The 20,447-nt window shown below is 33.1% G+C and overlaps 2 protein-coding genes across 8 annotated transcripts in view; both read left to right on the top strand.

The window, feature by feature from the left end:
- The window catches only part of LOC127801711 (tubulin-folding cofactor A), a 108,975-nt gene extending 94,829 nt beyond the window's left edge, over positions 1–14,146 (top strand). For all 7 annotated transcript variants that reach the window (XM_052337068.1, XM_052337069.1, XM_052337070.1 and 4 more), the window contains 2 exons: positions 13,224–13,310; positions 13,896–14,146. In XM_052337068.1, coding sequence (XP_052193028.1) covers positions 13,224–13,310; positions 13,896–14,009 — 201 coding nt within the window. In that variant the 3' untranslated portion in view covers positions 14,010–14,146. The remainder of the gene's footprint in view (positions 1–13,223; positions 13,311–13,895) is intronic.
- On the top strand, positions 3–13,216 carry LOC127801710 (uncharacterized). The gene is made up of 2 exons (XM_052337067.1): positions 3–11,349; positions 11,477–13,216. Exon 1 carries the CDS (start codon positions 2,469–2,471, stop codon positions 3,375–3,377), a length of 909 nt encoding a protein of 302 aa, XP_052193027.1. The 5' UTR covers positions 3–2,468; the 3' UTR covers positions 3,378–11,349; positions 11,477–13,216.
- Positions 14,147–20,447: the final 6,301 nt, after the last annotated feature.

Raw genomic sequence — 20,447 nt, forward strand, 5'->3', positions numbered from 1 at the left:
GGGCTTCCAGTTTTCTTTAGATGGAAATATAAATATGAAAAATGTCTGTGTGTTATAAACTTACAGTTGAATGGATTGACATGTTATTTTGTGCAGACCATGGAACTTCCTATGTTTTTTGTGGCATTTATATTTCTATTTTAGCGTTCTTGTTCAGAAAATAGTCCTATGTTTTTCTGCGCTGAGAAGTTTTCTCTATATCATTCTATTCTACCATCACCTTTGGGTACCCTCATACATCTAACTCTTAACATGTAATAAATAACCTTGTTTCTTTGCATTTCATTGACAACATGTGTCACGATCTAATATCCATGTTTGGGTTCACAACTTCACTTTCTGCCTCCACATTTTCATTTCTGAAAGTCCACCACTGAATTGTGGATATTAAAATGGTTACTTTGGTCAACTTACTTGAGACTAGTTGCCTTGTATATTTGTGCCCTGCTTTCTTGTGCCTTCATTTTATGGATCGTAAAATGATAACTGAACAAATACCGTAGGAGAACTCAAATTTTCTCCCTTAATCTTCTATTAGCTAGTGTTAAACTTACATACAGAAAATTCCTACAAAATCTCCTAGATATTCTTCTAATTTACAGCAGTGATAGTCTTTATCTAATGTACAACACAAACTTAAATTAAATAAGAATATTATCTTGAATAAAATCTTAGTAGATGTGATAATTAAGAGAAAGATTAATATTATGTGCCTTCAAGAGACGAGATGGGTAGGGAAAAAAGAAAAAATTTTGCCAGAAAATGGATATAAAATATGGTACACAGGAAATGATCGAGCAAAAAATGGAGTGGGGATTATTATGGATAAAATCTTAGTAGATGAGATAGTGGATGTAAAGAGAATAGGGGATAGGATTATTATGGTGAAGCTTATTTTAGGAAGAATGACTATTAATATCTTTAGTACATATGCACCACAAGCGGGGTTAGGTAAGGAGATAAAAGCAAAATTTTGGGAGGACCTAGAGGGACTCATACAAATGATACCAAGAGTAGAGAAAGTGATTATAGGAGGTGACTTAAATGGTCACGGGGAAATTAATAATGAGGGTAAGTCTATTCTAGATTTTGCAATGGCATATGGGCTCATCATAACCAATACTAAGTTCAAAAAACGGGACGAACACTTAATCACATATAAAAATGTCACATCAAACACCCAAATAGATTACTTCCTCATGAGACAAGAGGATCGGGTATGCTGTAGGGATTGTAAGGTGATACCGGGAGAGTGTTTGACTACTCAACATAGACTTCTAGTACTTGACGTCCAAGTAAGAAATTGGAAGAGAAAAAATCACATAAAACAAAATCCAAGAATCAGGTGGTGGGATTTAAAAGGGGAGAAACAACTAATCTTCAAAGAAAAATTAAGGGGTAGAAGAGAATAGAATGGAGAAGGACAAACAAATCAAATGTGGAGAGAAATGGCTAATGCCCTGAGAAGCACAGCAAAGGTAGTGCTTGGAGAGACGAATGATAGAGCCCATAATCTTAAGGAGTCTTGGTGGTGGAATGAAGAAGTACAATTGAAAATTAAAAATAAGAAAAATTGCTATAAGGCCGTATATCAGTGCAACAATGAAGGAAATCAAAAAAATTACAAAGAATCAAAAAAAGCTGTTAGTGAAACAAGATCAAAAGCATACGAGAATCTATATAAACGACTTGATACAAAAAATGGAGAAAGGGATATATATAAATTAGCTAAAGCAAGAGAAAGAAAAATAAGGGATTTAAATCAAGTGAAATGCATAAAAGATGAAAATCAAAATGTATTAGTGAATGAGGGAGCGATTAAGGAGAGATGGAAGGAATATTTCACAAAATTATTCAATGATGATGGCGACACAAGAGTTAGGTTGGGACATCTTAGTAATTCCGAAGGGAACTTAAGCTATACATTTTATCGACGCATAAGTCTAAATGAAATAAGACAAGCATTAAAAAAGATAAAAAATCATAAGACGGTAGGACCAGATAATATACCAATAGAAGCATGGAAATGCATGGGAGAAGAGGGCATCTCTTGGCTAACGAAATTATTTAACGCGATTCTTAAATCAAAAAAGATGTTAGATGAGTGGAGGAAGAGCACTTTGGTCCCTATATATAAGAATAAAGGAGATGTTCAAAATTGTGAAAATTACAGAGGAATTAAGTTAATGAGTCATACCATGAAACTCTGGGAGAGAGTAATAGAGTAGAGGCTCAGAAAAAAAACAGAGGTATCGAAAAATCAGTTTGGTTTCATGCCTGGTAGATGAACAATGGAAGCTATATACCTACTGAGACGCCTAATGGAAAGGTACCGGGAGCATCAGAAGGACCTACATATGGTGTTTATAGATCTAGAAAAGGCCTATGATAGGGTCCCTAGAGAAGTATTATGGAGGGTTTTAGAGAAGAAAGGAGTTTGAATAGCCTATATATAAGCCCTTAAGGACATGTATCATGGTGCAGAGACAAGGGTCAGAACATGCGGAGGGGATACTGAACCGTTTAAAATTACAATAGGATTGCATCAAGGTTCTGCACTAAGTCTATACTTATTTGCTTTAGTAATGGATGAACTCACTAAAGATATTCAGACAGAGGTGCCATGGTGTATGCTATTTACAGACGACATAGTGTTGGTGGATGAAATAAAAGAAGGAGTGAACACTAAGCTTGAGTTATGGAGAAACAATTTAGAATCTAAGGGATTGAAATTAAGTAGAAAAAAAACAGAATATATGGAATGTAAATTTAGTAAGAATGCAAGAGTGGAGGATGTTATAATAAAATTGGAAAACCAGATCTTACAAAGAAAAGATCATTTTCGATATTTGGGATCAATGATTCAAAAAGATGGAGAAATTCACGAGTATGTCACACATAAAATTAAGGCAGGTTGGCTAAAATGGAGAAATGCATCGGGGGTGTTATGTGATGGTAAAATCCCATTAAAACTGAAAAGAAAATTTTATAGGACAGCTATAAGACCAGTTTTGTTGTACGGTTCAGAATGTTGGGTAGTCAAATACCAACATGAGCAAAAGACGAGCGTAGCGGAGATGGGGATGTTAAGATGGATGCGCGGCCATACAAGAAAAGATAAAATTAGAAATGAAGTTATTCATAATAAGGTAAGAGTAGTGCCAATAGAGGAGAAGATGAGAGAGACTAGACTAAGATGGTTTGGTCATGTGAAAAGGAGACCAAGAGACACTCATGTGAGGAGAGTTGACGAAATGGAACAATTAGTCAAAAAAAGAGGTAGAGGCAGACCTAAGAAGACTTTGGGAGAGACATTAAAATTTGATATGAAGTGTATGGATCTCAATGAAGATATGACAAAAGATAGAAATACATGAAAGTCTAGAATTCATGTAGCTGACCCCACATAGTGGGATAAAGGTTGGATATGTTGTTGTTATTGTTGTTGTATTATCTTGAATAAAATTTGCATTATCTTAAGTCTTCTCCTTCTTGAACAAGGAGTCTTTTCCAACACTCTCCTTCAAGCTAGTGAATAGATGTCTATCATTCCCAACTTGCCTCTTATTACTTCAAATCCTTGTTTTTGCATTGCCTTGGTCAAGATATTTGCCTCTCGATCTTTGGTAGGAACATAAGTTAGTCTTATATCTCCTGCTTCTATTTCTTCCCTAACAAAATGCATGTCAATTCTCACATGCTTCATCCGGTCATGTTGTACTGGATTATTCACTATACTTATAGCTGATTTACTATCGCTATAAAGTATTTTTGATGTTGTGATTGGCATGTCCATATCCTTCATCAATCTTTCTAACCAAATTATCTCACAAATGCACTGTGCAATGGCTCGATACTCGACCTCGGCACTGCTACGTGAAACAACCTGTTGCTTTTTGCTTCTCCATGTGACTAGATTTTCCCATAATTTTGTGCAATACACTGTGCAATGGCTTGATACTCGACCTCGGCACTGCTACGTGAAACAACCTGTTGCTTTTTCCTTCTCCATGTGATTAGGTTTCCCCATAATTTTGTGCAATACCCTAATGTGAATTTGCTGTCTTCAACAAATCCTGCCCAATATGCGTCTGAATAACTCTTTATTCCTCTTTCACTACTTTTCTTAAACAACAATCATTTCCCAGGTGTGCCTTTAAGATATCTTAGGATATGATAAGCAGCTTCTAGATGTCTTTTGGTTGGAGAATGCATGAATTGACTGATTATACTTACCGCACAGACAATATCTGGCCTTGTATGAGATAAGTAGATCAATTTTCCCACTAGACATTGAAATCTGCCTATATCAACTTGATCCTCTTCATTCTTTTCATTTTTATTCTTCCAATTTGGTTCTAAAGGAGTGCTAGCTGGCTTGCACCTGAGTTTACTAGTTTCCCTCAAAAAATCAAGAGCGTATTTTCTTTGTGAGATGAAAATACCCTCGCTGTTTCTTGCTACTTCCAATCCCAAGAAATATTTTAAATCTCCCAAATCCTTAACTCCAAATGCCTCTCTTAATTGATGCTTCAATAGTTCAATCTCTTGATGGTTGTCTCCGATGATAATTATATCATCCACATAGACTATAAGAATGGTCTTCTTTCCCCCAGAATCTGTCTTTATAAATAATGTGTGGTCAGCTTGTCCTTGTCTATATTTAAGTTGTTGTAAAGTTTCACTGAATCTCTTGAACCATGCCCTTGGTGATTGCTTGAGGCCATATAGTGATTTCTTTAGTTTGCAAACTTTTCCTCTTGTATCTTATCTTTCAAAAGCTGGGGGAATCCTCATATAATTTTTCTTCTTCTAACTCACCATTTAAGAAGGCATTTTTAATGTCTAATTGGTGAAGTTTCCAATCCAAGTTGACTGCCAATGACAGTATCACCCGAATGGAATTAAGTTTGGCCACTGGTGCAAAAGTTTCCTCATAGTTAAGACCTTGAGTTTGAGTAAAGCCTTGAGCTACAAGCCTAGTCTTGTATCTCTCAATTTTTTCATCTGATTTATACTTAACAGTAAAGACCCATTTGCTCCCAATGATGTTTTTTTCATTGGGTAATTTCAGTATCTCCCATGTGCCATTCTTTTCTAGAGCATGCATTTCCTCCATTACAGCTTTCCTCCATTTTTCCTCCTGTAAAGCATGATAAATATCTTTAGAAATACTCACATTATCAATGCTGATAGTAAAGGCCCTGAATTGTGGGGACAATTGGGAGTATCCTAGGAAATTGGTGATAGGATACTCAGTATAAAATCTGGTCCCTTTCCTCAAAGCAATAGGAATATCAGGATCTGATTTCTGCTCCCTGTTTGTCTCCTGCTCACTGTTAATACCTTCAGTATTCCTCTCGATAATTTCAGGACTTATCCAAGGTTCTGATAGGTTAGCAGGCTGAGAATCAAGAGTTCTTCTTGAGTAAACCTTTAGAAGTGGTTTACTTTGGGGCTAATCATCCTCCTGATTTTTGGTTTCGTTATTTTCTCCCCCTTGACAGGTTTGAGGTGAAGGAATAGGGGCTGGACAAGCTTTAGATGTGGTTTGAGAGGATTCTTTGTCATGAATAGGTGTAAGGACAGTAGGAGACAAATCTGGAATAGGTATCAATGGGTCCCAATGAGGTGTTTTTCAGTGAAATTCTGCTGGGAATTGTCATGGAAGAATGACTTATTCTCAAGGAATGAAACATCACAAGAAACAATAAAGTTTCAGGTACTAGGGTTGTAGCATTTATACCCTTTTTGGTTAGGTGAGTACCCCACAAATACACACTTGGTAGACTTGGGATCCAACTTGGACAGTGTTGGCACATTTCTGTGAACAAAAACAATGCAGCCAAACACTCAAGGAGTAAGGGAATTTAGGACTCTATTATGATGAGGAAAAGTTTCAAGAAGTACATCTAAGGAGTCCTAAATTTTAGAGTCTTTGAGGGAAGCCTATTAATGAGATATGCATCTGTTAATACTGCTTCTCTCCAATAGGAATTTGGAACCGAATGGGTTCTTGCTGTCTCAAGAAGATGGCTATTCTTTTTCTCGACTATCCCATTTTGTTGAGGGGTATCTGAGCATGAGCTTTGGTGAATGATACCATGCTCGCTTAGGTATTTGTTGAAATCATTAGAGAAATATTCTTTTCCATTGTCGGTTTTCAATATATGAATTTGGGTTTGAAAGACATTTTTGATCATGAGATGAAAATTCTGGAATATAAGACAAGCTTCTGATTTATCTTTCATTAAGAAAACCCAACATATCTGTGTATAATCATTGATAAAAGTGATAAACCATCGAGTGGTAGTGAGATTTGAGGTTCTAGATGGCCCCCAAATATCACTATGAACAAGATGAAAAGGTTTTGAAGGATTATAAGCATGATTAGGAAGAGTGGTTCTAATTTGTTTTGCAAGAATGCAATGTTCACAAATGAAATCTTGAATCTTATTTCTAGAAAACGAAGGATACAAACATCTAAGATAATCCAAACTTGGATGTCCCAAATGTTGATGCCATAACAATAAGTCTGAATTAGAAACTATAGACAAAGAAGATGAAATAAATGACCTAAAACCAGAAGAATAATTTGTTCTTGATGTTTGATAAAGTCCCCCTCTCATCTTAGCACTACCAATCTTCCTCCTCGAGGTTAGGTCCTGAAAAATACAACAATTTTTGAAAAAAGTCACCATGCAATCTTTATTTTGAGTTAACTTACTAACTGACAGTAAGTTGCATTGGAGATTTGGCACATAAAGTATCGATTTAAGGGATATTTCTCTAAGATTTACAGTTCATTTTCCCTTTACACAGGATATTATCATCAGCCATAACAACATTAATCAGTTTATCACATGTTTCATAATCAGAAAGCAATTTTAGGTCACCTATCATATGATCAGAAACACTTGTATCTATGATCCAGCAGTTTGTAGGGCATTTTTGAGACATTAGAGAGTATATTTCAGTACCTTTCCCTGCCAGAGACACTGTTGGATTAGGATTCTCCGGGATTTCAGTTTGAGTTACCTTAGTTTGGTTTAGCAAGCTTTGTAGAGCCTCCATCTGAGCAGCAGTTAGACTGAAATTTGCTGCACTCCCTTTTTCAGCTTTCATTGTATAGGCTGATTGTGCTTTTTTTCTTTGACTTCTTGGTTTCCATCCAGCCGGCTTTCCATGGATTTTCCAACATGTATCCTTAGTATGGTATGGCCGATTGCAGTATTCACACCATTGTTTTTCTTTGGGGTTCTCTCCTTTAGTTGTAGCATATGGCTTTCCTCGGAAACTACTTAGGGCTAAGGCTGAAGAATATACCTCATTGTTCGACTCCCCTAAGCCCAAGAACATCACCTTCTTTCGGCTCTCTTCCCTTCTAACCTCTGCAAATACTTCTCTCATTGTTGGGAAAGGTTTTGTTCCCAACAATCTGCCTCTAACCTCATCTAGATCTAAGTTTAAACCATGTAAGAAGTCAAACACTCTTTCCTTCTCTACTATCAGCAGCACACTCCCATTTAATCTCATGAAATAAATCACTTTCTTGCCATAACTCGGTTAAGGTATCAAAATTCTCAGTGACTTAGTTTGTACCTTGCTTGGTTGTTCGTATGAGTGATCTAACCTAGAATGATTGAGCTGTATTTTCCAAATGAGAGTAGACTTCTTGGACTGCTTGCCAAATCTCACAAGCCGTCTTGTAGAAGAGGTAAGTCCTTCCTATCTTTGGCTCCATTGAGTTCACTAACCAAGCCATAACTGTGGCATTCTCAGCTTCCCATATGCCATATGTTGCTGTCTCTGAATTCGGTTTAGGCGTAATACCGGTTAGGTAGCCTTCTTTACCTTTCTCTCTAACAACTAACAACACAGATTGTGACCATTCCCTATAGTTGGCCCCATTTAACTTGTGCTATGTGATCTGGGGGGATTGGCTATCCATTGCTATTGGAATAATGGATCCATGATGGTTGATCGGAGAGGTTGCAGAAGAGGTCTCACTAGACGAGACCTTTCCTGCCATTCTTCCAACTCGAGAATCCTTCAAGGAGTTGAAGACACGAATGAAAAAGAGTCCACAAACCGTGGCTCTGATACCATTAACAAATACCGTAGGAGAAGTCAACTTTTCTCCCTTAATCTTCCATTAGCTAGTGTTAAACTTATATACCGAAAATTCCTACAAAAATCTCCCATAAAATTCTCTAGATATTCTCATAATTTACAGCAGTGATAGTCTTTATCTAATGTACAACACAAAATTAAATTAAATAAAAATATTATCTTGAATAAAATCTGCATTATCTCGGGTCTTCTCCTTCTTGAACAAGGAGTCTTTTACAACAATAACAAATTATTTCACCAAGAAAACTTGAGATTACCTTCTTTGGTTGAAAGATGACCAAAGGAGTCCCGTAAATTTAGTTGTCTTGTCTTTTAACAAAATGGGCCAGCCATTGGTTTTAATTAGTGGTCATGATTGTGTAATTAGTTTTTTCTCACTTTGGTCAATAAAATGGAGAGCTTGTTTTTGCAAAATTGAATTCTTCTCCCGTTGAAGCTTTCTGCAAGCAATTTAAAAATCACATGGAGTGCATGATATTCAAGAAATAACTTAACGTATTATGCAAACATGACTCTTATTTTACGGATCCCCAAATCAAGTGACAGAGAATTATCAAGCCTTAAAACTAGTATAGCCTTAATTAAAGCTTATTACACAAAGCAACAAGTGATCATGAATGAAGAATCCAATGAAGAATCAAACACCTTAAATATAAAATTCTTTTCTTGAGATCAACAGGACCATAAACTTGAGAATGAAAATGGTGTTGTTTTATGAATCAACCAACTCTCCCTTCCAAAAGTTAAATTATTATGCTTCAGCCTTTCATGTTGATTCTTGTCTTAGGCCTTCTTCCATTGTTTGAACCAACAAGGAGGCTTTGGCCAAGCATCAATGGCAAGAAGTCAGAAGTATAATAATTTTATTGAGAAGCTGAATCTTGGTAAGGAGAGTTGGATTGAGCATCTGTTCTTTCTTCTTACAAGTAAAAACAAAAACATGATTAGAGAAGATTGGAGAGTTAATTCATGTAGCAACTGGATTAAAGTTTGTGATGTTGTTACTAAGTGAAAAAAATAGGCCTGTTTTTATTTGTGTAGGGAGCCAATGGTATATGCTGGAGACAAGATTTGTGGGTAAGTGTTTTAGCAATTTGGCTGTGAGCAACACCTAATAAGCTACTTATCTTGTGTCCTGAAGGGTAATGTTTTAGAGAGGAACAGTTAGATCTAGCAAGATGAAGAAGAAATACAAACGAAGGGAGACGTATTTGGCATTAATTTTGAACATATGATTTCAAACATATTGGATCAATCCAGTACACTCCTTATATAGGTTTTGGATATAGATTTCAGTTAATCTTTGATCATGGAGCCTTGGCTATTTCTGGTTTGTTTAAGAATAAGACAATCAGGTTCCTAGTATCATCACATTTCTTTTGAGGAGGTAGAACCATTTCTTTCTACCGGTGGATTTTGGAACCCCATTTTTGTATTTACCAACGCAAATCATTGCCAAAAAAAAACTATTCAAACCAGTCAAAGTGTCAAGTTCTTGAAATTTTCTTCACGAGTTCTAAACCTTTTCAGTGATCGTTTTCACAAGTTTTCAGATTAAATAAATGGTTGGAATTGCTTCTCATTGTTGGAGATAATTTAGAAAATTTCTGGGCAGATTTGATGATGTATTCTGAAGCCAAGAATAACAGCAAACAAAAGTTGTATAAGACATTTGCACTTACTCATCCTATATATAAAATATGTAATATTTCAAGATGTGTGGTAAGCTAAACTTGTGCTTTATTTAGAAAAATATATATGATGTCTTAATAATGGATGAATGAGTCCCTTACATTATAAAAGCTTCAATTACATTGATTTGTAAATTTTAGACACCTTTTAATGACAAAAATTTATGCTGATAAGCTAATTATAGTAACCTGTCAAACTAACCTATATTACTTTATATGCAAGGAAGTAGCAATAGATGCGTAATCAATACAAAAAAAGAGAGAATAAGAAATTAGACTAAGTAATAAGGTTTGAGTTTGTGTCTAATAAGATAAGATGTGGCAGATGCAATTAAGATGGTGGCTATATGAGAATAAGATGGATAGATGCACCTGTGAGATGAGTGGATGAAAATCAAATAGAGGAAATTTATATCCAAAGAACAAAAGCAGGACCAAAGAAAAATGTGAGATAGGATGTAATAACATTACAGCAGATATGGTCATGAATAGAGATGGTTGGAGGTCCAAAATTCATATAGCTGGCCATCTAGTTGGACTAAGGCCTGTAATTATTATTGTTGCTGTGGTGGTTATAAACTTTTCTTTTATTAAGATATAATGACAAACAATTAAAAACGAAAAGAAAAAACACTTAGTAATTTAGAAGTAAGACATCGTTACAAACTACTGCAAAAATAAAAGAAAATTTGCCATTAACCTCACATATTGCGTCAAGCATAAGCATATTTTGTTGACTCCCTAAACACATATTTTCCATACATGAATTGAATTGGCTTGTTACTCTCTTCTTTCTCTTTCTCTGTACTTTTGGAGCTCTGGCTACAGATTTTTGGACTGCTTTGTTTTTTTTTTATTTTGTATGCTACAAGTTCTATAATTTGTGGTTTAAGGTCTTATTCTTGTTGTTCTTTTTGGTTGGTATATAGTTTGATTCTTTTTTGCTTATTTGGAGATCCGTCTGTTTTCTTCATAAAAAGATCAATGAGGATGGCATTCAATCACTGAGTTAAAAGAGCCATTGTTTTGTCAATCACATGCCATTACTGAATACAAAAAACATTTAGGTTCATTAATAAATCATATAGAGAATATATAAATATCACAAATGAAAATCATTTTCAAATACATCATTATAACTTTAAAAGCATCAACCAACACCTAAGTTCACGAAAAGGCCCTGGAAAACAAAAAAGTAAATATTTCCTCTGTTGAGTTGTATATAGAGATAACACTTGTGTGTGTATTCTAGACTTAGGGTTAGCCTTATGTCATGGCTTATGGATGATTTTGTATAAATAGGTGTACATTCTATTAGTTAAGAGATGCAAGAAATTTCCAATCTCTCTTAAGTTTTACATGGTCTCAGAGCAGATAATATATCCCGACCTGGAGACATGTTATGAACAAAGCACGTACAACCAAAGATATGGGGAGGAAGAACATATAATGGTTGATCAGGAAACAAAAGAGAGTGAGGAACTTTGTCTTGAAGAACAAAGGAAGGCATCTTATTAATGAGATAGTAAGTAGTGATGACAGCATCAGTCCAAAAACGAAAGGGAATATTATGGTGTAAAAGGAGGGTGCGAGCAGTTTCAATCAAATGTCTATTTTTACACTCAGCAACCCCATTTTGTTGTGGTATGTAGGCACAAGATGATTGATGTAATATTCCTTGAGAAGACATAAAGGTAGTGAAGGGAGCAGAAAAATATTCAGACACTGATTACGCTGGTTCTCCATCTGATAAACGATCTACTTCAGGATATTGTGTTCTGGTTGGAGGGAACTTAGTATCTTGGAAAAGCAAAAGGAAGGATATTGTTGCTAGGTCAAGTGCAGAAGCAGAATATTTGATTAAAACAATTGCTTCAGGAACTCAAATTTGGAGAAATATCACAGATGAGATTAATTTGCGATAATCAAGCTGCGTTACATATTGCATCCAATCCAATCTTTCATTAGATGACCAAACACATCGAGATAGATTGTCACTTCATTCGAGAAAAGATTTTATCTGGTTGTATTATCACAGTTTTTGTCAATTTAAATTACCAGTTAGCAGATGTCTTTACTAAATCTCTCAGAGATTCTCGAATTGGGTATATATGTAACAAGCTTGGTGCATATGATATGTATGCGCCAACTTGAAGGGGAGTGTTGAGTTGTATATAGAGATAACACTTGTGTGTGTATTCTAGACTTAGGGTTAGCCTTATGTCATGACTTATGTTATGCTTATGTCATGACATGAATAATTTTGTATAAATAGGTGTACAATCTATTACTTAAAAGATGCAAGAAATTTCCAATCTCTCTAAGTTTTACACCCTCTTTCAACTTGCCAGGGTATGTGGAATGTCCCAAACACACAAAATACGTGTAATATGAGCTAAACAGATACTCACTTCTCAAGAGTTAAAATGCTCACATGTTGCTTCTGTGTATAAACTTTTTCTTAAAATTAGTATGGTATAGGTTGAAAAATGTAAAAGCACGGCTCCCAAGTGATAAAAGAAAGAAGAACTCAAATTTTGTCCTTTACCAACTTAAATATATTATTTTCATCAGCTGCAACTTACTGCAACCAAGTTAGGGTTGGTGCTACCAAATTAAATATATTAAATCAAGGTAAATTACACTATTAGTCCTTCAACTTTTGCACTCCATAGTAACAATTTACTTTTTGTCACCACTAAACTTTAATTTTTTATATAATTTAGTCCCTCTTTTCATTTTTCACCAAATTCTATTAATGAAAACTGATATAAGATATATTAATATAAATTCAGAAATCAGTTAATGTTAAAATAACATAAGCCCCACAATCATGTGATTTTGAGGTTTATATTAATATATATCGTATTAGTTTTTGTTAATAAAATTTGACGAAAAATCAAAAAAGAAACTGAATCGTAACAAAAATCAAAATTAAGTGATTGTGGTAACAAAAATTAAAACACAATGACCAATTTGTTATGGAATGCAAAGTTCAAGAATTAACAATGTAATTTACTCTATTAAACCACTTCAAATACAGCAGCCTGGGGCATTCTTGTGGTCAATGAATTTCTTTATCAGCTAATACATGTTTCAGTGAAATGTTGGCTAGCCTCTTCTTGATAATGGTATTTATGATTTTAAGCATCTCCTTTACTACTAACATTCACGTCGTGCATTGGACTAAACAATTAATTAAGAGCGATTTGGTTGGCAGAGCACTTTTGTTGTCAATTTAGATAAGATATTAAAATCAATATCTGCACCATTTACAAATTTAAATCAGATTGAAATGGAGCTTTTCCACCTCGAACCAATTTAAATGTTGAGATTAAATTGATTCTTCTGCAATGGGATAAGTAGATTCATCTTGTGCTTATTTTTCTATTTGTGCAGGAAAACGTGCTGGCTGAATCTAGGATGATGATTCCAGATTGTCACAAACGCTTGGAAGCTGCACTTGCTGATATAAAAGGAACCTTGGTATCGTATTGACTCTACTGGTGCTAAATATTGTAGTTAATTTGATGAAGTTTTTATCTGGGCAAAAAACCAAACGTCCAAGTTTTTTTCTAGTTTTGCCGTTTTCTTTTCTCAGAAAAAGGTAATATAAGTTTTAGCCAACTCTGAATAGCAGAATCACTGGGTTCGAGTAGGCCAAAACCCCAGCTTACTAACCTGCCACAGTACAGCATAAAACCTAACAGAAGGTGATAAAATAGGGATTAATGGTTGAATAGTGAAGGTTCACTTCTTAACCGCTTTGCATCCTAATTTTTGGGCAAAAACAAATGCTTGGGTGAGGGAAACTAAAGGTCATGCACAAGAAGTACTGCATATTGAAGAAACAGATGATTGTTTTTCTTCTTATTTCTTGGGTTTACCCCTATCCCTTATTTGTTTATCGAGGTATTCAACATAATTATGTTGGTTTACATTAAAAATGGTTTATTTTGAGTGCCATTCACTGTACCCCTTTCTATGGCACACCATTGTGAAGAACAATACTCAGATGCGTCTCCATTGTGCGACATTGAATCAGCTAAACTACATATTTGGGGTTTTCAGGTTGAATTGAAGAAGGCAATCGAGGAAGATAGCGGCCCTATTGGCCCAGAAATTCAGGAAGCCGAGAGTACGATTGTGGAGGTTGAACAGTTAGTTGAAAAAATAGATGTTTAATCATATGTTATGTTTGTATCAAATACTTGCTTCTGTAACAGGTTTTATAACAGCTTCCGGCATTTGAAGCCCTCTCACCTGCCTGTTTCCCTAAGAAGAATTTGTTGATTGATATGAAATCTACAAGTTTATCTCCAGTGTTGTTATTTGGGATTGTAGTTTGAAAAATTTGATTTGATCAATGGTTTAGTAATTTTTTTAAGTGATGGTAATTTTGTAAAATTTCCTGATTGTTAGATTAGACTGCGTGCGTGTCAGCTGGAAATGGCATTCTTATAAAACTGTAGGGATGAGGGGACACGTGAGAGAGATGAGGGGGCGGGCCGAGCTGCCCTGTCTCCCGTTTGGTCTTTTATTTTTGTGGGTTCACTTGAATTTGGTTTTTTTTTTTTTTTTAACAGGTTGTGTTGGACGGGCTCATATTACAAAAAGCGGGTTCAACAAGCCTTTAAACCTTTGATAAAAGGGTCATGTTAGGCTGAGCCGCCGGGTCACAGACTAAGGGGTCATGCCAGTCAAAGGCTTTAGCGGCCTAGAGATTAGGGCAAATGGGACAATCTATGTAAATTTAAAAAATATATATTTTTTAGAAAATAATTTACCTATATCTTAAAATATAAATAAAAATATTTTTATTTGTTTACAAAAATTTAAATAAATTTTCAACCGTTTTGGTCGTTCATATTTTTCAGTCTTGAAATTTAAATTGTAATATTAAAATTATTTTATTTATTTTATTTATTAATTTTACTCACGATAAATTATCAAATTAATTAATTTTGCATGGTCCAATTTGTCTAACATCTCTTTTATGTTAAAATGTATATAAAAACTTTCTTCGAGATTGTCTCCAAAAGTACTCAGATGCTTATACTCATAAAAAATGAATATAATTTAAGTGTGAGAAAATAATCAGTTATTAAATCGCGTAAAAGAAAAATAAATTAATCCTTGACATTGATATTGAATTTCCTTTCAATGCTAAAAGTACTTACAAAAAATTATTCTCAAGATTGCTCCCGATGACACTCTAATTGATTAAGTTAGTATATGTTTAATATATATAAATTAATAAATGACATAAAAAAAGTAAATTAACCCTCAAAAGATGAGTAACGTTTGATCTTATCCTAACACTAAAAGTATCTACAAAAAATTGTCCTCGGATTTATCATCGAGGGCATTCTGATGTTTAAATTAGTATAGTTTCATAAGAAAATATATAATTAGATGCAAAGGAATACTAAGTTATTAAATCCTATAAAAAAAAACACAAATGGATCATTGAATGATACCCAACTTCTTTCCCATGCTAAAAACACCTACAAAAGAATTGTCCTTAAGGTTGATCCCGAGGGTACTTTGATGTTTAAGTTAGTATAGTTTGACAAGAAAATAAAATATAAGTGAAAATATATAATTGATTACCAAAATACATAAAGCAAGTTCAAACTAATCCATGGAAGGTGTTCAACCTCTTCCTAGAATGATAGACGACTATTCTATGGATGGCCTTCCGACATCATTATACTTTGACTCATTAGATTCATTTATCACTTATATCCCTTCGTGGTCAAATTTGGCATCCAACTAGTCCTCAAAGCATAGCACATTTTTTGAGTTGAATTCAACAATCTTGATATCTTTAGATTCAACATCTTGTTCTCTCTCTCTCTCTATATATATATATAAAAAAAAAGCAAACTTGAATAACATCATCGACATGGGGGAGCGGTATATTAGTAAATCTTAGGCATTGAAGGTTTAATACTTGATGTTAAGTTCAAAGATAAGTAAATATGATTTTAATGATAATAAAAAGGTGGAGATTGTTAAGCTAAAGGGTAAATAAATATGATTTTGATAATAACAAAAATATTTTTATGATATAAATATATTTTTTATTCATACAAAATGTAAATTTATTTTGAATTAAAAGTGGGTATAAAAGTAAATTTATTTTGAATTAAAAGTGGATTGTCTTTAGACATATTTCCTTGTTTTAATCATTTATGTCTCAAAAGTTTATGTTTAAATTTTCATATCTTGATAAATGCATTTTTTACTCATGCATAAAGTAAATTTATTTTGAATTAAAAGAGAATTATTTGAGACATATTTTCTCTTACTCATGCAAAAAGTAAATTTATTTTAAATTAAAGGAGAATTGTTTTTAGACATATATTTTTTTTTAATAATTTATGTTTCAAAAGTTTATATTTGAATTTTCAAATCTTGAATTAAAGGAGAATTGTTTTCAGACATGTTTTCTCTTACTCATGCAAAAAGTAAATTTATTTTGAATTAAAGGAGATTGTTTTTAGATATATTTGTTTGTTTTAATCATTTATGTCTCAAAAACTTATATTTGAATTTTCAAATATTGATTTCTCATGCAAAAAGTAAATTTATTTTGAATTAAAGGTAAGACATATTTTCATATTGTTTGAGAAAGTTTAAATATTTTTTAAATTTCAAATTTCATATTAACCATTTATTTAATGGCTAGTGTGTTTGGAAGATGCATATATATAGGGTAAGTATGGAGGCTCAAAGTAGACAAACTTGATAGAACATTCAAATAAGAATGAGAAGCTTCGAAGTGCTGGAAGTGTGCTGGCTGGTGGAATTCTCAATCATTGGTGACTTGTTTGTAATTGTCTCTTGTTGTAAGTTTGTTATTTTTACTCACTTATTGTGTGAGGGGATTATATTTGCTAGTAGTATGCTAATGGTTCTTGTTTAGGCTGTGAAGTACGGAAACGGCTCGAAGGCGCCGTTTCGGCGTTTCCGAACCGTTTCCCGTTTCGAAAATGAGAAAAATGGCCCGAAATGTTTTTTGGGCCATTTGTGTAATTTTTAAAAAGTTTCTGGTCGTTTTGAAATTTAAAAAACATAACTGGAAACGCATTTCCAGCCGCCCAGCAAGGTTGCACGCAGGCAGCAACTTCCTCATTTCTTTTTCCCTATTTTCTTCTTCTTATTATTCCAGCAATTTCACGCAGCAGCTTCCTCCTTCCTTTTTCCCTCTTTTCTTCTTCTTCTTCCAGCGACTTCTTCTTCTTCTAGCGATTTCTTCTCTTTCTTCTCTAGCGATTTCTTCTCCTGCTTTCTCCTTTCTTTTTCCCTATTTTCTTCTTCTTTTCCCATCTTTTCTTCTCCTTCTCCCAGCGATTTCTCCTTCTCCTTCTTCTTCTCCTTCCTTTAACAATGTGTGCAACATACATTTCCTAACAGTGTCTGTAACGAAGATATATATATATATATACATATGTGAAGCTAACAGTATATATATATTATATATGTATATATATATATTTCTAATACACTATAAAATTTATGTTTGTTATTTGTGTTTGAATTTTTTTTTATATTAAAAATTATATTTATAAAAAAATCTTTATATTTTTAAAATTTACAGTTTAGCCCGCGTTTCCGTTTCCTATTTTTTTTTTTAAAATGCCATTTTTGCGTTTTCGTTTTCTATCGAAAACGTCTCCCGTTTCTGTACAACCTAGTGTTTAGGCAATAGATTGTATTTTGATTCTAATTCCAATTAAAAGTTAGTATTGATTTTCCCTAGTGGAATCTCAAGTTAACTCTTGAGAGCCTTAAGCTAAGTCTTGAGAGAGAGGATTAGACTCTCTAAAATCGAACCTCTATAAATTTCTTTTGTTCCTTGTGGTTCTGTGATTTTATTATTATTAATTCTATTACAATCACTACATATTAAAATTACAAATTTAAGAGTTTTTAAAAGAATTAAAAATTATTAATTAATTTTTTAAAAAACTCAATTCACCCCCTCTTAGGTATTTTTTGGCAACACGTGATATGTGTGTTGGTTTTGAAGCTATCATACCAAAATATCAACATTATTAATTTTTATCACAAAATGAAATTCTTCTATTTAAATATAATTCAAATTCATTAAATTCGTTAAATGTTTGCCATGTACCCTTTGAATTTTTAGATCTCAAGTATTTAGACAATTGCCCTTACACTTCCCTCGCAGAAAAAAAAAAAAAAAAAAATCTTCACCTAAGAATTTATTATCAAAACAAGACTTATATAAATTATTCATATCAAAAATAGAATTTTGAATCTTTATTTTGTTTTCTTGTGTGTTAAACCCTCATAGCTTTGTAAAACTCCAGAAAATATTCTACCATTTCTCGTTTTTACATGGGATCTAATATAGCTACCATAAAATACAATGTTGGGATGTCGATCAAATATTTTTTAAATTTTATTTTTGTTGAGGTTATAAATTGTTCATATATCATTGATGCCCTATATTTTGTAAAATAATTGATAATTAAAAATATTTCATGAATAAAAATATGTTCGTTGCAATATAAAATGTTACTAATACATGCATAATAATATTAACTTGTGCTCAATCTCTATCTCATATCTGTTTCAAAATAGTTCAAGTTGTTATTATAAAGTATTAAATTTTGTAACAATAAAAAAGTGAAGTTGCATGGCTAAACCTATATTTTTGCTCCTAAACTTCACCTTTTTTTTGTGTGACCACCAGACTTTCACATTTTTTTAGTATAATTACTCAAATTTTTTGTTGTTTCAATTATATCATTGAACTTATATTTTCAAGTCAATTTAACTCTTGTACTTTGATTTTTGTTTTTGTGCATCGAACTTTTCATCATTTCTATTACACTCTGTACCTTTATTTTTTAATCAATTTAACTCATATATTTTTATGTGTAAAAAGAAAAGGTAAAATGAGATAAGTTAATTTAATTCTATTTTTTTTACATATCAAAGTACAAGGGTTATATTGATTCGAAAATATTGCAAGTGTATGAGTGTAATCGAAATAACGAAAAGTTCAAGTTATCACAAAAAAAAAAAAAAATTAACATATAAGGACTAAATTGATTCAAAAATATAGATACAAGGGTGTAATCGAAACCAATACTACGTATTAGGGACAAAATATCTCTTATTTTAACTAATGTTTTCTATGTACATTTATAGGTCTGCACATATAAGTTCAAGATGTAACATGCACATTTATTTTAAAAATTTGTCTGCCTAAAATTAATGGAAGATCTTGTTTTAAACGCTCAATAGTAGAACCATTGTTGCTAACATTATTAAATGAGATTATCCTTATCTTATTGCCAATGTTGTAATTACTACTAATCTCTCTAATTTTATTTACAATTAAACTACTCTTATGTTTTTTTGTGTAAATAAAATATATTAACAAGAAAAAATGCACAATCGTCTATGAAAACAAGCCGGGGCATGCCCCATTAGGAAACAAGAAACAAAACAACCCACTCACAAGAAAAGAAACAAAACGAAAACTAAGCGCCAAGCCTCAAACTACCGTTCAACCAATAATTAAATTGTAATTATTCTTTTTAAATTCTCCATTCTTCATCAATCCAATGGACTGTGACATAAATATAATGGGATGTTGTTATAGTGTTATACCAAATGCCAGTTAGTAATGACACACTTCCACTAAAAAATGACACACTTCCACTAAATTCATTGAATGTATGTCGTAATTTTTCTTTATATTCTAGATACAATCTCTTTGTTTATTTTTTTTATTCTAAATTGCGGGTTGTAGTGCATTGCATGTAAACAATACCATTTAAACATTTCGCCATCTCCAAATAAAAATAAGTATTCTATTTTAATTATCAATTTTCCTAAACTAGATTTATTATCAAAAAATCATATTTTGTTGGGTTATAGTTGTGATTGTGATGCATCGAGATCACCATAATCGTGTTTCTTAGCACATCTAAGTAAGTGTCCGATCCTTCCTCTTGATTCATATGCATAATCTTTTTTTTTTTTAAAAAAAAAAAAAACTGCATAATGTTCTTTGACCCTTATTGAGTATATTAATAATCTCAAATATGCTCCAAACGTTGATGGTTCACTTGTGCTTGGGCTTACATTTCAAGGTGGATGGCTTCTTAGCTAGTGGGGTTTAGGAAGGTGGAGGTTGCTTATTTGGTGAGGGTGGGCGGTTATTAAATATTGGTTGATCTTGTGATTCTAGGAGTTGCATTTCTGATTTAGTGAAATTCAATAATTGATACGTCTACCTCGGTGCCATTTCAATCATTAAAAAGTCACGAGGGAGTGGAAATGGAGGCTAAGGGGTTGGGGATTTGCACATGATGAATTGGCTTGAGGGACACTATGGAAGGTGTATCTTGATTGAAGAAAGTAGCAAAAATATGTTACACTAACAAGCTATGTTGGGACTAGCTTAGAAAGTAGGCAAGCCGGACTAGTTCACGAGTGGCATGTCCCATTTGACACCACAATGTGTAGATGAATTGCCCCTAAGGTGCAAAATAAATAATTAATTTTTATTTATATAATATCATAGATTTAAAATTTAATAATTGATTATATCTAATAATATTAAAATTTACAATT

Source organism: Diospyros lotus, chromosome 5 (assembly GCF_014633365.1).
Source record: "Diospyros lotus cultivar Yz01 chromosome 5, ASM1463336v1, whole genome shotgun sequence".
Lineage (NCBI taxonomy): Eukaryota > Viridiplantae > Streptophyta > Magnoliopsida > Ericales > Ebenaceae > Diospyros > Diospyros lotus.